We start from the raw sequence: 14,302 nt of genomic DNA on the forward strand, positions 1-14,302 counted from the left end.
AACAAACAAGAGAGCTATTCTCTAAACATTGTCCTGGGGATCCCCTTCTGAAGAACAAAAATTTTTAAGGTTATTTACTCTCTGTTTATGCAGGTTCTGAGAAACTAAGGCTTTCTGGCATTGCTCAGGGACTGTAATTAACCACTCTTAAATGAATACATCCCTGATACCCCCCAGCCCTGAGCACATTCTGTAGAGTTACTCCTGTGAGAATCAGCTGCTTCACAAATCAATGGGGGCATTTTCGAGTGTCTGCTGGTGTGATTTTCCATGTCTCCAGTTAGAAACCCTCATTTGTCCTCTCCATCCACATTTATAGTGTTTCTCCCCTGATGGGCCATCACACGCACCTTTTGCACGGGGATTTTAGCAACTGTGAAGGATAATTGCCTATCTCTGACATGCCTCCTACGCCTGTTCCCCCAAGTGAGCTGTGTATCACACCACGTTGCTTACATTCTAATTCAGCGCCATCCGGCAACAGGCAGAAACTTGGTTTTATTCTTACTGATTCATATTCATTCATATTCATCAGAAAAGACTGATACTTAAAGGAGCTGAAGCCCTTTGTAAAATGGAGAATCTTCCCACCGTGTCAATGAACATTCAGAATGGGAGTGAAAAAATGTTTTTAATTTAGAGCATACCTGTTACTGTTCTCCTCAAACGTCTCATTCACTAGCTCAGAACCCAGACTGACATTAGATCTCAGATGGCTCATCATCAATCATCCTGATAAATATTTTCATATCCTACCAACTTAAGTATCCCATCCAATTCTATCAATTCCATAGTGTCTAAGTTTTTGTGGTTGTCTTAAATTATTCAGGAAATAAATGCTGCATCCAGAGGAACAATAATGTCTGCCTGGCATATCTGAGGAAATGACAATTATGGGATCATCTATAATTTAGTTTCCTTAATATCATCCCTAGTTCCAGGGAACGGAGAAAGGCAAATACTCAGTCTGGGGGTTAGGAGGAAGCACTAAGCATGCTATCTGAACAGCTTCTTCCTTGCCGGGTCCCAACACAGGACTAAAGATCTAGTGGGAAGCATCTTTTTTAAGAAAAAAAATTACCTAGGGGCGCCTAGGTGGTGCAGTCGGTTAAGCGTCTGACTCTTGGTTTCAGCTCAGGTCGTGATCTCAGGGTCATAGGATCCAGCCCCATGTTGGGCTCCGTGCTCAGCATGGAGTCTGCTTAAGACTCTCCCTGTGCCCTCTTTCTTTCTCTCGCTCTCTCTCCCTCTCTAAAAATAAATAAATCTTGGGGCGCCTGGGTGGCTCAGTCGTTAAGTGTCTGCCTTCGGCTCAGGTCATGGTCCCAGGGTCCTGGGATCGAGCCCCGCATTGGGCTCCCTGCTCCGCGGGAAGCCTGCTTCTCCCTCTCCCACTCCCCCTGCTTGTGTTCCCTCTCTCGCTGTGTCTCTCTCTGTCAAATAAATAAATAAAATCTTTAAAAAAAAAAAAATAAAATAAATAAATAAAAATAAATAAATCTTTAAAAAAAATCGATCTATCCCTAAATACCTATATCTATATATCTATCTATAGGCATCGGTAGATACATAGATAATAAATATATGAAGAGCGAGAAAGAGAGAGAATAGCAGTACCCTATTCCCAATAACCATATTCACTAAGTCTCAGCTAGTGCCTAAGGATATGCATTTTTTTTTTTTAAGATTTTGTTTATTTGACAGAGAGAGACACAGCGAGAGAGGGAACACAAGTAGGGGGGAGTGGGAGAGGGAGAAACAGGCTCTCCACTGAGCAGGGAGCCCGATGCGGGACTCAGTCCCAGGACCCTGGGATCATGACCTGAGCAGACGCTTAACGACTGAGCCACCCAGGTGACCCAGGATATGCATTTTTAACAAGAATCCCAGAGATGTGGCACCCAGACTCTCAACATTTTGGGGTAGTGGGAATGTTTGAAAGCTGGGGGCAACCCCTGCTGACTGGTTATGGCAGCCAGAGGAGTGCTGTGGTGGTCAAGATGCTCAGGCAGAAACAGAGTGAGAAAAAGGTAGAAGTAATGACAATAATGATAGTTGAATTAAATGACTCAGTGCTATCAATTCAAATTTTTAGTGTGCTTCTGTGTCTCAAGGTACAGAGGTGAAAAGAAAAGGCAAAAATGCTTTTCTAGGGTACCAAATCAGGGACTTTCTGAGCCTTGTATCCGAAAAACTCCACACTGAGGCAGTGGTTCTAACTGGGGATGGTTTTGCTCTACATCCTGTCTCCATGGGGGACATCTGGCAGTGTCTAGAGACATTTTCATGGTCAGGATTCCAGCCAGGAGTGAGCAGTGCTATTGGCCTCTAGTGGGTGGAGGCAGCAGATCCTGGCCTTCAGACAGTTTCTCCCCATCCATACTGTGCCCCCTGGCGGGAGACAAACTCTAAGCCAACCGGGAAGGGATTGTTTCAGTTTATCCATCTCTTTGGATAAAGCACAAAAAGTTTGGGGAAATTCGTAACTCAGTAAAGGAGTCCTGCACCAAATTCTCAATTCTGATCCCAACTCTGCTACTTCTGAGCCCTGTGAAATTAACCACAAACAACTTTTCTATTAAATAGGGACTATTTCGCTAGGCTAAACTGTTGGAAAATGGCAGTTCATCAAATACATGTAAACACTACTGAAAGATAAAATTCAGCATTCTATCAACAAATTCAAAAGATATATGATGAGTACTTACTGGGTTGGGATCTTCTACCAAGCCGGTCTTATTTTAAGAGTGGTCTCAAACTTTATTGGGCGTCAGAATCACCTGGGAGGCTTGTTTAAGTACAAGGGTCCCACCCTCAGTTTCTAATTCAATAGGCTGGGGGTAGTGCTCAGGAATTTGCATTTCTAACAGGCTCCCAGGTGGTGCTGGTGCTGCTGGTCCACGGACCACACCTTCAGCACCACGGGGCTCGAAAACATCCTCTACCTTTTATTTCTACAAGAGCATGGATAATCTCAGGATTGAGTTGGCTCCGGACATCCGCTCAGACTAAAGTAGAGGGTCCCATGCCTGCCTGCTCATCTGCATCACCTGTGGAGTTTCTGGTTGTTTCTAACAAGGATGCCTGGCTCTCCTACGGTCCCAGTGCTAGCCGAGTCTCAGCAGAGTCAAGTCCAGGCATGTGTGTTCGGGGTGTGTGGGGTTTCTGATCATGAGAAGGAGCAACAGTTGAACCCTTTCTTCCTTCCAAATGCGAAGTTCTTCCACGGTATTATTTTATTTGATCTTCCCAATAAACTCACAAGAAAATTCCTGTTGCCATCCCAACTGTACAGAGGTGTCACCTTTAAAGGTAACACAGTGAGTTAGTGGTCACACTTGGACTTGAAGGCAGGCAGTCTGACTCCAGAGAACAAGCTCTTCTTAACTACAGTGTCTCCAGGCTGACCTAATTTGTATCAGTGAGCCACTTGAGCATGACTCAGGGGGAGAAAGAAAGGAAAAACGGAGACAACCTATACTGTGATAGAAGAGTTACCAGAATTATCTGTTGGTACCATTCAGGCAAGAATATCTTCACTTTCAACCCGACGAGTGCTACCCTTACTTTATTAAAATGTCATCACATCAGCGACACAAAACACTTTTTTGCACAAAGCAAAACCCCAGCAATAAAGGCAGTGAGGTTTGTCTTCAGCAGCATGCTGGATGCTGTCAGGGAGCAGACTGAGCGGTTTGGCAGTGAGGAGTGTGGGCTGGGAGACACGGAAGAAGGATCAGATGACGTCCCCTCCAATAGCAGCCGCGTCTCATCAGAACCACAGAGCAGGGAAATGGAAATGCCAACCCTTCAAGGGCCTCTGCAAGCGTATGAATTTTGTGCCAACAGCTAACAAATCGGGCTGCCTGCCTGAGCAGCTGCTACTGCCCTCATCCTCCTTCCGGCTGGAAATGCAGGGACCCTAACACTTTGCGGGGGCTGCTCCGTGAGGAGCGGAGGTAGGAGACCCACACTCTATGTTATGAGTGTCAGAGCCGAGAGAGACCCTAGAGATGAGCTAGTCCACCCGTTTCTTTTTCTTTCTTTCTTCTTTTTTTACAAAAGAAACTTGGGTTCAACATAGAAAAGGGACAGAAAGGCTATGATATATTAGGGGCAGAGCTCAGGGCAGAACTCGGGTCTCTTGGCTCGCTGCCCAGGGCTCATCTTACAGCCTCTGTATAAATAAAACTTGACTTTTTTGCCCCTGCCTTCCCCTAATACATTATTTGTTGGGGGTGGGTAGAGGACAACCTCAACTATCAGACAAAAAAATACTCATGATATGTCAGAGAACCAAGGAGGAAAAAGGACTCTTGCTTGGCAAAGAAATAAATACATGTATCCACATTTGTGTCAGCTTTAGAGTAGCGATATTTATCTCTGGAAAAAAAAAAATCCCCTAAGAGACACTTGGAAAAACGATTGAAAATTTGATACGTAGAATGCCTTTCGGCTGCCTCCCTCTTGATGCTCACAGGTGTCACCAAGTTAAAATGTTGCCAACAAAAAAATCGTAAGGAGACTTTTTCTTTTTTTTTAATGTGGATTTTTTTTATTCTTATGTTAATCCCCATACATTACATCATTAGTTTTAGATGAAGTGTTCCATGATTCATTGTTTGTGCATAACACCCAGTGCTCCATGCAGAATGTGCCCTCCTCAATACCCACCACCAGGCTAACCCATCCTCCCACCCCCCTCCCCTCTAGAACCCTGTTTGTTTTTCAGAGTCCATCGTCTCTCATGGTTCGTCTACCCCTCCGATTTCCCCCGCTTCATTCTTCCCCTCCTGCTACCTTCTTCTTCTTTTTTTTTTCTTAACATATATTACATTATTTGTTTCAGAGGTACAGATCTGAGATTCAACAGTCTTGCACAATTCACAGCACTTACCAGAGCACATACCCTCCCCAGTGTCTATCACCCAGTCACCCCATCCCTCCCATCCCACCCCCCACTCCAACAACACTCAGTTTCCTGTGATTAAGAATTCCTCATATCAGTGAGATCATATGATACATGTCTTTCTCTGTTTGACATATTTCACTCAACATAATACCCTCCAGTTCCATCCACGTCGTTGCAAATGGCAAGATCTCATTCCTTTTGATGGCTGCATAATATTCCATTGTATATATATACCACACCTTCTTTATCCATTCATCTGTCGATGGACATCTTGGCTCTTTCCACAGTTTGGCTATTGTGGACATTGCTGCTATAAACATCGGGGTGCACATAGCCCTTCGGATCCCTACTTTTGTATCTTTGGGGTAAATACCCAGTAGTGCAATTGCTGGATCATATGGTAGCTCTATTTTCAACTTTTTGAGGAACTTCCATACAGTTTTCCAGAGTGGCTGCACCAGCTTGCATTCCCACCAACAGTGTAGGAGGGTTCCGTAAGGGGACTTTCTATGGAGTGGGAGCTCTTAACCAGGCAGCTTAAAAGTTTCTGAGATTGGACCGCAGGTTTGCCAACGGATACTCCCCTGGTTGATGACCATGCTGGTCGTGAGGGCAGAATAACGGTGCTGCGACTTGCACACTTGCACCCGGCTCGCGAGAATTGACAGACTAAGCTTCCAGAGGCTGTTAGAAGCATGGCTGTGCCGCGGAGTCGGATGGGGCTTACCGTTCTGTGTGCTGCTTTTGTCTCTGCAGGGCACGTGCACATCACAGACTTCAACGTCGCCGCGATGCTGCCCAGGGAGACGCGGCTCACCACGGCGGCGGGCACCAAGCCTTACATGGGTACGGGCTCCGTGAGCGGCGGTGCTAAGAGCAAGGCTTGGCCATTTTGTCCCCGTAGACATTTATTCCGGGTCCAGTCATCTGGAGACACTTGCAGCTAGGAATGCCAAGTTCCCCTGTGACTTTACCTGGGGAGCGTCTGAGTTCACGGGTCTGAGGTGAGCCTCAGGAGGCTCCATTTAGCAAGCGCCCAATCTGATCTTGATTCAGGTCAAAGCACGCTTCGAAACACTGTTTAACGAGTTATTCGGGACAGCTTCTACCCACTTCCTAACAAAGAATAGTGGTTGATTGAATAAATATCTGCGAATTGCCTCTGGGGGCGTATCCACGGCAGGTGATCCTGTAAGTGAGCAAAATACACAAGGTCTCCGGCTCGTGGAGCTTACCTTCTAGTGAGAGAAGTTTTTAAAAATAGAATCAGGGGCACCTGGGTGGCTCAGTCAGTTGGTTTCGGCTCAGGGCATGATCTCGGGGTCATGAGATCAAGCCCAGCATCGAGCTCTGTGCTCAGCAGTGGAGTCTGCTTGGTCTCTCCCTCTCTGCCCCTCCCACTCACAAGCTCTCTCTCTCTTTCCTAAATAAATAAATACATAAATAAATAAATAAAATCTTCTTAAAAATAAAAAATAGAATCAAATAGAAGTACAGTAATAAGTCGGATGGTGATAAGTGACATAAGAACTACTATACCCATCATTTACATAACCCCGCATTACACACATAGGACTGTCAAGTTCACACAGCGCCTCCCAGATGTCATTTTACTTTTAGTTTTAGCACCATGACAAACCCATGAGTTCTCCTTTTTAAAGACGGGGAACTGGATTTTGCCTGAAGATTCAAAATACACCCCGAGGGTGACTAAAAGGATAAGGTTAGGTACCAAAACTGTCAATAAGGTCTCACATTTAATTATGTTAACACTCACAAATTACTACAAATTCTTAAGTGCTCTTGTTGGAGCATCTCTGTGTAGACGCCATTGTGGCAGAACTAGCCTTGTCTCCCACCCATCCCCAGAAACGTAAAGAAACAACTGCTATCCTTTCCCCAAAGGGATTCAGGAAGAGGGGCTTTTCCGCTCTCCCCACGTAGGACAGGTGAGTCAGATCTCAAGAGAATGATCTGGAAAGTCTGTGGGTAACTGTGAGGTGAGTGACTTGGATTTCCATGCTTGGTCCATGTCTGGTTCCTCACCGTATATGCTGACTGGTCCTGGTACCCACAGAGCCCGATCTGTCCATGGAGTTAAGTCTTTCTGGGGACCATAACATTAGGAGACAGACAGCAGTGTTTGAGCGTGTGTCTGGATTAGCCAGAGGGTGGAATCCAGCTTGTGAGGGACCCTGCCAGTAGCCTGGAAGGAGGGCGGTTCCTATTGGCGTGGCTTACTAGAAACACCACCAATTCCAATAGAGCTCAACTATATCAGGATCTTGGAGGTGCCCCCCAAGCACAGGGTGCTTGAAAAGCTCTTCTGGTAATTCTGCCATGCAGCCAGGGTTGAGAAACTCTGCTATAGACGAGGAGTGACGTCAGCTATTAGAAGCAACTAAAGAGAGATCACCCCAGAGCATTTGTGTTAGGATCCCTCTGCCTCCACTCTCCCTCTTCCATGTCCTAAAACAAATGGTACTTTCTAGGAAAAGGGAGAAGGGATATGACAGCCAGGTTGGCAATCTTCACACCAAGGGGGCTGAATCTAGCCCCGTGGTATGAGAGAGCTCTGAATCAGACTTGAGATTAGTCTTTAAATTCATAGGACTGAATTTTAAAGTTTCTGAAGTAGATGTTTTAATGGGCAAAAAGGATTAAAATGTTTTAAGCAAGAGACTATGAACTATCATTAAGGGAGCCCCCTACCCAACACAAATGGGAAGCTAGACACTGCATAGTTGTTGCAGATGATGGAAGAAAAAAACCTATTTCTGCTTCTACCCTAATTAATTGCGATGCTTAAAGCCGATAATTCACTGGTTAAGCCAGTGGAATTAGGGGGTGGAGTGAATTGTACTGACTAAATATGTTCAGAGTCATTTATGAGCAAAATATTTGACCTTGAAATCAAGGGTAAGAGCAAAGCCACTTTTAATATGTCATTCCCTTCCTCATATAACTAGAGAGAGGAAAAGAAAACCCCTACATACAGGGCCACCTCACTTCCCAAGAGAAGAAATCCTCTGGGGAAAAAAATAAGTCTTATTTTAGATGATATTTGAACAACTACTAATTTCCCGGCTTCCTATTACCAGCGCGGGGAATAAATCTCCTTTGTCACTTCTAAAATAATGGGCACATATAATTCAGCCTATTTTCTGCCTAAAACTCACAGTTCTCAGATGATAAAAGGGAATACCTGAGCCCGCTGGTCTGATGAATATATTCTGCAGGTTTCCTGGGTTTCCATATTAAGGGCTATTTTCTTGGAGCCAAATCAGAATGTGCATCTGGGTTTTCTAGGCCTGGTTTCCATGGTGAGAGGAGTAAAGGGAGGCTACCCTTCTTTTCTCTCCCCAGTGATTTTAAGTACAATATCCGTATAATTTAATTCTCCTCATATATGGCATTTCGGGCCCTTTCACAACACGGAGCTAGGAAATTGGAGTGCATTCAAGGTTCTCTCTGCTTTTCCAACTTCACCCTTATAATTAACAATTACCAATATTTATTGAAAGCTTTCTATGGGCCAGACGCTGTGTTAAATGTTTAACGTTCATTTATTCATTTATTTTTTTCTCAGCGACTCTATGAAGCAGACTGTAATTACCACCATTTTACAATGAGAAGATAAGAAGCTAAGTGATTTGCCCAAGATCACATGGCTAATAATTGAAAAAGCTTAGATTTAAAGTAAGCTCTGACTACAGAAAGTCAGGCTTCTTCCCGAAAGAGAGTTAAAGGAGAAATTTATTAGAAATTATTTGTGGTCCGTAAAAGGTTGTAAATCCATTTAGGTAAACCAAACTATTAGAAATGTTTCTTGTTTCAGTATAAATGAGTATCTGTCATCCCTTAACTCGGAATCCAAAGGTTGCCTTTGCCTTTGATTTTTTGGTAAGAGTCTTTCTAAGAGGTGTCCTAGGTAGAAATCTGCTGCTTCTTTTTTAAAAATTATGATCCAGGGTGCCTGGGTGGCTCAGTCGTTAAGCATCTGCCTTCGGCTCAGGTCATGATTCCAGGGTCCTGGGATCGAGCCCCACATTGGGCTCCCTGCTCAGCGAGAGGCCTGCTTCTCCCTCTCCCACTCCCCCTGCTTGTGTTCCTGCTCTCGCTGTCTCTCTCTCTGTCAAATAAATAAATAACATCTTTAATAAAAAAAAAATTATGATCCAAATTTGGTAATATCTAGGTAACAGACATTCACCAGCACCCATGCCCATTTTTTAGCGCTCCTGTGGGATACGAATTAGCAGTTACAGAAAGAAAAAAATATTCTTTTTTTAAAGATTTTATTTATTTATTTCAGAGAGCACCTGTGCAGTGCACCTGCAGGTGCGTGAGTGGGGGGAGGGGGGGGAGGTGGGGGAGGGAGGGGGAGGAACAGTCCCAAGTCGACTCCCCGCTGAGTGCGGAGCCTGACACAGGGCTCGATCTCAGGACCCTGAGAACGTGACCTGAGCCGAAACCAAGAGTTGATACTTAACTGAGGGAGCCACCCAGGTGCCCCAAAAAGAAAAAAATATTCTAAGAAGAAAGAAAGAAAACAAGGACAAAATACTGACGATGATAGGAATATATGACATCTACTAAGATGAGGTGCTGAGCACGTTCGTTATACAGCGGTTTCTCCCGGTTCTGAACCCACCTTCCTTTCAGCTCCCTACTCCCTCCCCTCCTTCCTCGCCCTCCCTCCTACCTCTGTGTGAATATAATCCAGATCACTTAGAGCTTAACCAATGAAAACATTCTTCTCTTCCCAATTAAAAACAAAGCAAATTCACTATGGAAAACGTGTAAAATGCTGATAAGCAAAAAGAAGTTAAATTAATTTCTCCCCTTGTAGATATTTATGGTTTCCTTCCAGACTTTTTTTTTTCCTGTGCACACACAAACGCACATTTTTTTTTAAAGTTGGATCATCCTGAATTTTTGTAACCTAAATTTTTTTTTTTAAAGATTTTTTTTTTTATTTATTTACGACAGAGAGAGACAGAGAGAGAGAGGGAACACAAGCAGGGGGAGAGGGAGAGGGAGAAGCAGGCTTCCCGCTGAGCAGGGAGCCTGATGCGGGGCTCGATCCTAGGACCCTGGGACCACGACCTGAGCCGAAGGCAGACGCTTAACGACTGAGCCACCCAGGCGCCCCTGTAACCTAAATTTTCACTTTATAATATAATAACAATAGACATCATACAATGAGCAGTTATCCTGGCCTGAACACTTTGCTAAGCTTTTAGCATTTATTAGGCCATGAAATTCTCAAAGCAACCCTGTGAAAGAAGCTCATAATCACACAGCGAGTAACTGGTGGAGCACAAAGTTAAACCCACATCTGAAAACATCTCGAGCCATGGCACTCGTGGTGATGATGATGGTGATGATGATGAAGAAACAATGGCCAACGCTGAGCTCTTCCTAAGTGCCAAGCACTGTTCTCAGTGCATGTATGACATCGTTGAAACCAAAACTTCCATGAGGCCAACACTATTGTTATTCCCCCTTGAAATGCACAAATTGAGAAATGAAGCACTTTGCCCCCTGTGGAGGAAGGGATTCCGCTGTGAGGGTCAGAGCCCGAACGCTCTGCTATGCTGGGCGACCTCTCTTGTCTCCAGGCTCCAGGTGTAACCTGCCTCAGCCAGAATTGCCCCTCGTTTCTCTCTGACTCCAGAGCCTGGGTCTTGGCAAATGATGCTCTGCTGCTTTTCCCATGCCCGTGTATAGAACTATCATTTTTAATGATCATGTGCTCCAGAATTAGAGGACTGCATCAAATTGAACCAATTCTTTATTGTTGAATGTTAGGTTGTTTCTCATTTTGAAACATAAATAAATTTGTAATGAAACTCCTGTTAGCAGAAATAGGTGCTGCAACTTGTCTATCTTTGTGATGAAGTCCCATTCAAAGAATTCCTGGTCAGTGGATATTTATGTGTTAATGCATTTTCCTCCTGAAGGTTCACATTGATTTCTGCTCATTTATTCCGAAAGTGTCTGAGAATATTCAGTTCCCTGCATTCTCAGCAGGGCTGCACAATGAATATCTTTAATCTTCCTGAAAAGATCATTTAAAATGGTCCCTCATGATACTAATACTGAAATTCTCTGACTTCTTTTGTAAACTGTGCATATTCTTTGCTCATTTTCTATTAGGGTGTTAATATTTTTATCCTATTTCTTATTGACTATATAAAAAATCCTGGGGCCTTATATATTCAGAATATTATAGTGTATCTGGAGCCTTATATATTCAGAATATATAGTGTATCATATGATTATAGTGAATCATTATAAATATGATTTCCTACCTTTTAGTTTGCTGTTGTTCTTATGACATTTTTATGTAATGAACTATTTTTTTAACATCATCACACCATTAGTCTTTTTTATAGCTTCTACCTTTTTTATTATTTATTTTTTTTAAGATTTATTTACTTATTTGAGAGAGGGAGAGAGAGTGAGCATGCAAGGAGGGGAGGGGCAGAAGGAGAAAGAGAGAGTTCCAAGCAGACTCCACACAGAGCGCGGAGCCTGAGGAGGGGTCCAATCCAATGACCCTGAGATCCTACCTTACCTGAGCTGAAACCAAAGTCAGTCCCTCAACCAAATGCACCACCCAGGCACCCTTATAATTTCTACCTTTGATACTATTCTTAGTAAGACCTTCTTATCTCCAGATTTTGGATATGGTTACCTAATGTTTTTAATACTGTTATAGTTTCGTATCTTTCCTTATTCCAGTTACATATAATCTTGACTGAAGATATGTCATAAGGATCTGACTTTATTTTTTGTTAGATCATTAAATAATTGTTTCAAGATGACATATCAAATAAGACCTTTTCTATGTTGATTTACAATATCTTCATCATAAACTAAATATCCTTATATACCAGCATCTACATGCTGTGGATCTTCAAATCTTATTACAGCTTTATAATATAATTTGATACATGAGATGCAAGTCTATGTCTTTATTCTTTTTCAGAAAACCTTTATTATTCACAGATTTTGGGGATAGATGAAATTTAGAATATTTTTTTGTAAATTTCATTAATTATTTCTATTGCATCACAATTATGGATTAGGTTTGAGGCCCTTTCTTTATTTCTTGACCAAGAATCTACTATCTTGGGGCATCTGGGTGACTCAGTCAGTTAAGCATCTGACTCTTGGTTTCATTTCAGGTCAGGATCTCAGGGTCATGAGATCGAGCCCCACATCAGGCTCCATGCTCAACAAGGATTCTACTTGTCCCTCTCCCTCTCCCTCTGCCTGTCCCCTCGCTCTCTAAAAATGAATAAAATCTTTAAAAAAAAATATTCTGTCTAGGTATTGTAAAACCTGAAAAACCAAGTGATGGAAATCCAAATAGCCAATAGACACATTAAAATGTGGTCAAGCTTATTAATAACCAGGAGAATGTCTATTTAAACCACAATGAAAGCTTACTAGATTGGCAGAATTCAAAAGGCAAATTAACACCAAGCGTAGGTAAGGAGGCTGAGCAAAGCAACTCTGATACCCTGCTGGTCACCGTGTTAATTGGTACTACCACTGGGGTAAATAGTTGGGCATTATCCAGAATGTGTGAAGACGCACATCGTATCCCCAACAGCTCCCCTTCCAGGAACATAACCTATAGATATGTGGACTTTTAGGAGCATTCATGACAGCATTGTTCACAATACTGTCAAATTGAAAACACCCAGATGTGAGGCATTCTCCTAGCACAATGGCCTGTTCCTCCCTCAGACTTCTCCGCTGTCTCTCTAAATGAGATGCCTGTCACCTGTCACCCAGGGTACTGGTAAAGGAAAGTGGAAATAAAGCCCATTTCCATCCAGTCTAGGGGGTACCGTGGGGTCAGGGCCATTATCTTCCAAACTGATGGGGAGCTGTGACTTAAAGATAGGAGGCAGTGATCGGGGCGCCTGGGTGGCTCAGTTAGTTAAGCGACTGCCTTCGGCTCAGGTCATGATCCTGGAGTCCCGGGATCGAGTCCCGCATCGGGCTCCCTGCTCGGCAGGGAGTCTGCTTCTCCCTCTGACCCTCCTCCCTCTCATGCTCTCTGTCTCTCATTCTCTCTGTCTCAAATAAATAAATAAAATCTTTAAAAAAAAAAAAGAATGCATTAAAAAAAAAAAGATAGGAGGCAGTGATGTGTGGGAGATGAAATCACTGGGGAATGAGGCTCTTATCTTCAGGGTCAGTCCTGGGCATCAGGATGTCAACATTCTACCTCGGATTGGATGGCGTCTGCAGGATTTTACTTGGGACTTGAGTACCCTAGCTAGGTCAAGACCATGTGCAGGCCTCACGTCATGCCAGTTTCTTTTGTCCAGAGCCAGCGCCTTAGTCCCAGAGGCGTGGGTCAACTGTGGATAGCTGTTGACAAGTAAAATGTGCATTCCTATGAATGTTTGCCTCTCCAGAACCGTGACTAGTTTTTGGAACACTCCCTAGGGGCCAAGCGTGGAGCTGAGATTCGTGCGTGCATTATCTCATTTAATGTCTCACCTCTCTAAAGATCTTCTTATTTTGACTTTGCTGATGCGGACTCTCAAGCTTCGGCAGCTGACTTGTTCAAGGTCAGAATGAGTGGTAAAGGCAGGTTCTGACCCCAGACGGTGTGGCTCCGGAGCCAATAACTGCCACCCTTGCTTGTTGACTTGACTCCTTGTCGTTTATTTAGTCAACACATTTCTGTTGAGTGGCCCTAAATGCCAGGTTCAATGGTAGATGCTAGAAGTGTAGTGGTGAGCACACCGCCCTTGCTTTGTGCTTTACCCCTCACGAGCTAGGTGTATTCTTGGAAGAGTTTGAAGAAGGTGCACAGGGCATCAAAGTGCTTAGAAAGGCACAACTAGGGGTCACCATTGCGGTCAAAACTGACTGTAGTTTTGCCTTCCCTTGGAGTCCTTTCAAATAACTGTGTTACAAGGTGTAAGTTTCTCCACCTGATGTGAAAGCTTCTATTTCGCAGAGTGCCCACTCCCTCCCTCTCTCTCCCTCACCACCAATAGTAGGCTGTGAATGCTGTCCTTGGGTCTTCTAGATGACTGAGATGGAGAGCCAATCCAATATACCTTGCACCAAATTCTAAGTGTTGTTTGCAGCAGGAATACACATTTCAGTCCTTTAGCACAAACCTTTCAAATCAAGGCAACAAATAACATCTTCCCAGCCTTCCTGATTTTAGGGTCCGCTGAACATTTGAGGCCTTGCGGGATCCAATTTTTAATAGTTACGGGATATAAATAAGAGGAGAATTTGCCCATCAAGGCCTGTGCATGCCTGTGTGTTGGCTGATGAATGAAGCCGCTGAGACGAGAAAACTAGCCATTTTTGCCTGTTGCAAGCAATCTAGCAAGGGCTGAT

The 14,302-nt window shown here is 43.7% G+C and overlaps 1 protein-coding gene across 1 annotated transcript in view; it reads left to right on the plus strand.

The window, feature by feature from the left end:
- STK32A (serine/threonine kinase 32A) overlaps positions 1 to 14,302 on the plus strand; it is a 90,754-nt gene that overhangs the window by 54,349 nt on the left and 22,103 nt on the right. Inside the window, exon 5 of the mRNA XM_045894806.2 lies at positions 5,669 to 5,758. Within this exon, the coding sequence (XP_045750762.2) occupies positions 5,669 to 5,758 (90 nt within the window). The remainder of the gene's footprint in view (positions 1 to 5,668; positions 5,759 to 14,302) is intronic.

Source organism: Mirounga angustirostris, unplaced genomic scaffold (assembly GCF_029215605.1).
Source record: "Mirounga angustirostris isolate CCGP_5_RB_7025 unplaced genomic scaffold, mMirAng1.0.hap1 SCAF_7, whole genome shotgun sequence".
Classification (NCBI taxonomy): domain Eukaryota; kingdom Metazoa; phylum Chordata; class Mammalia; order Carnivora; family Phocidae; genus Mirounga; species Mirounga angustirostris.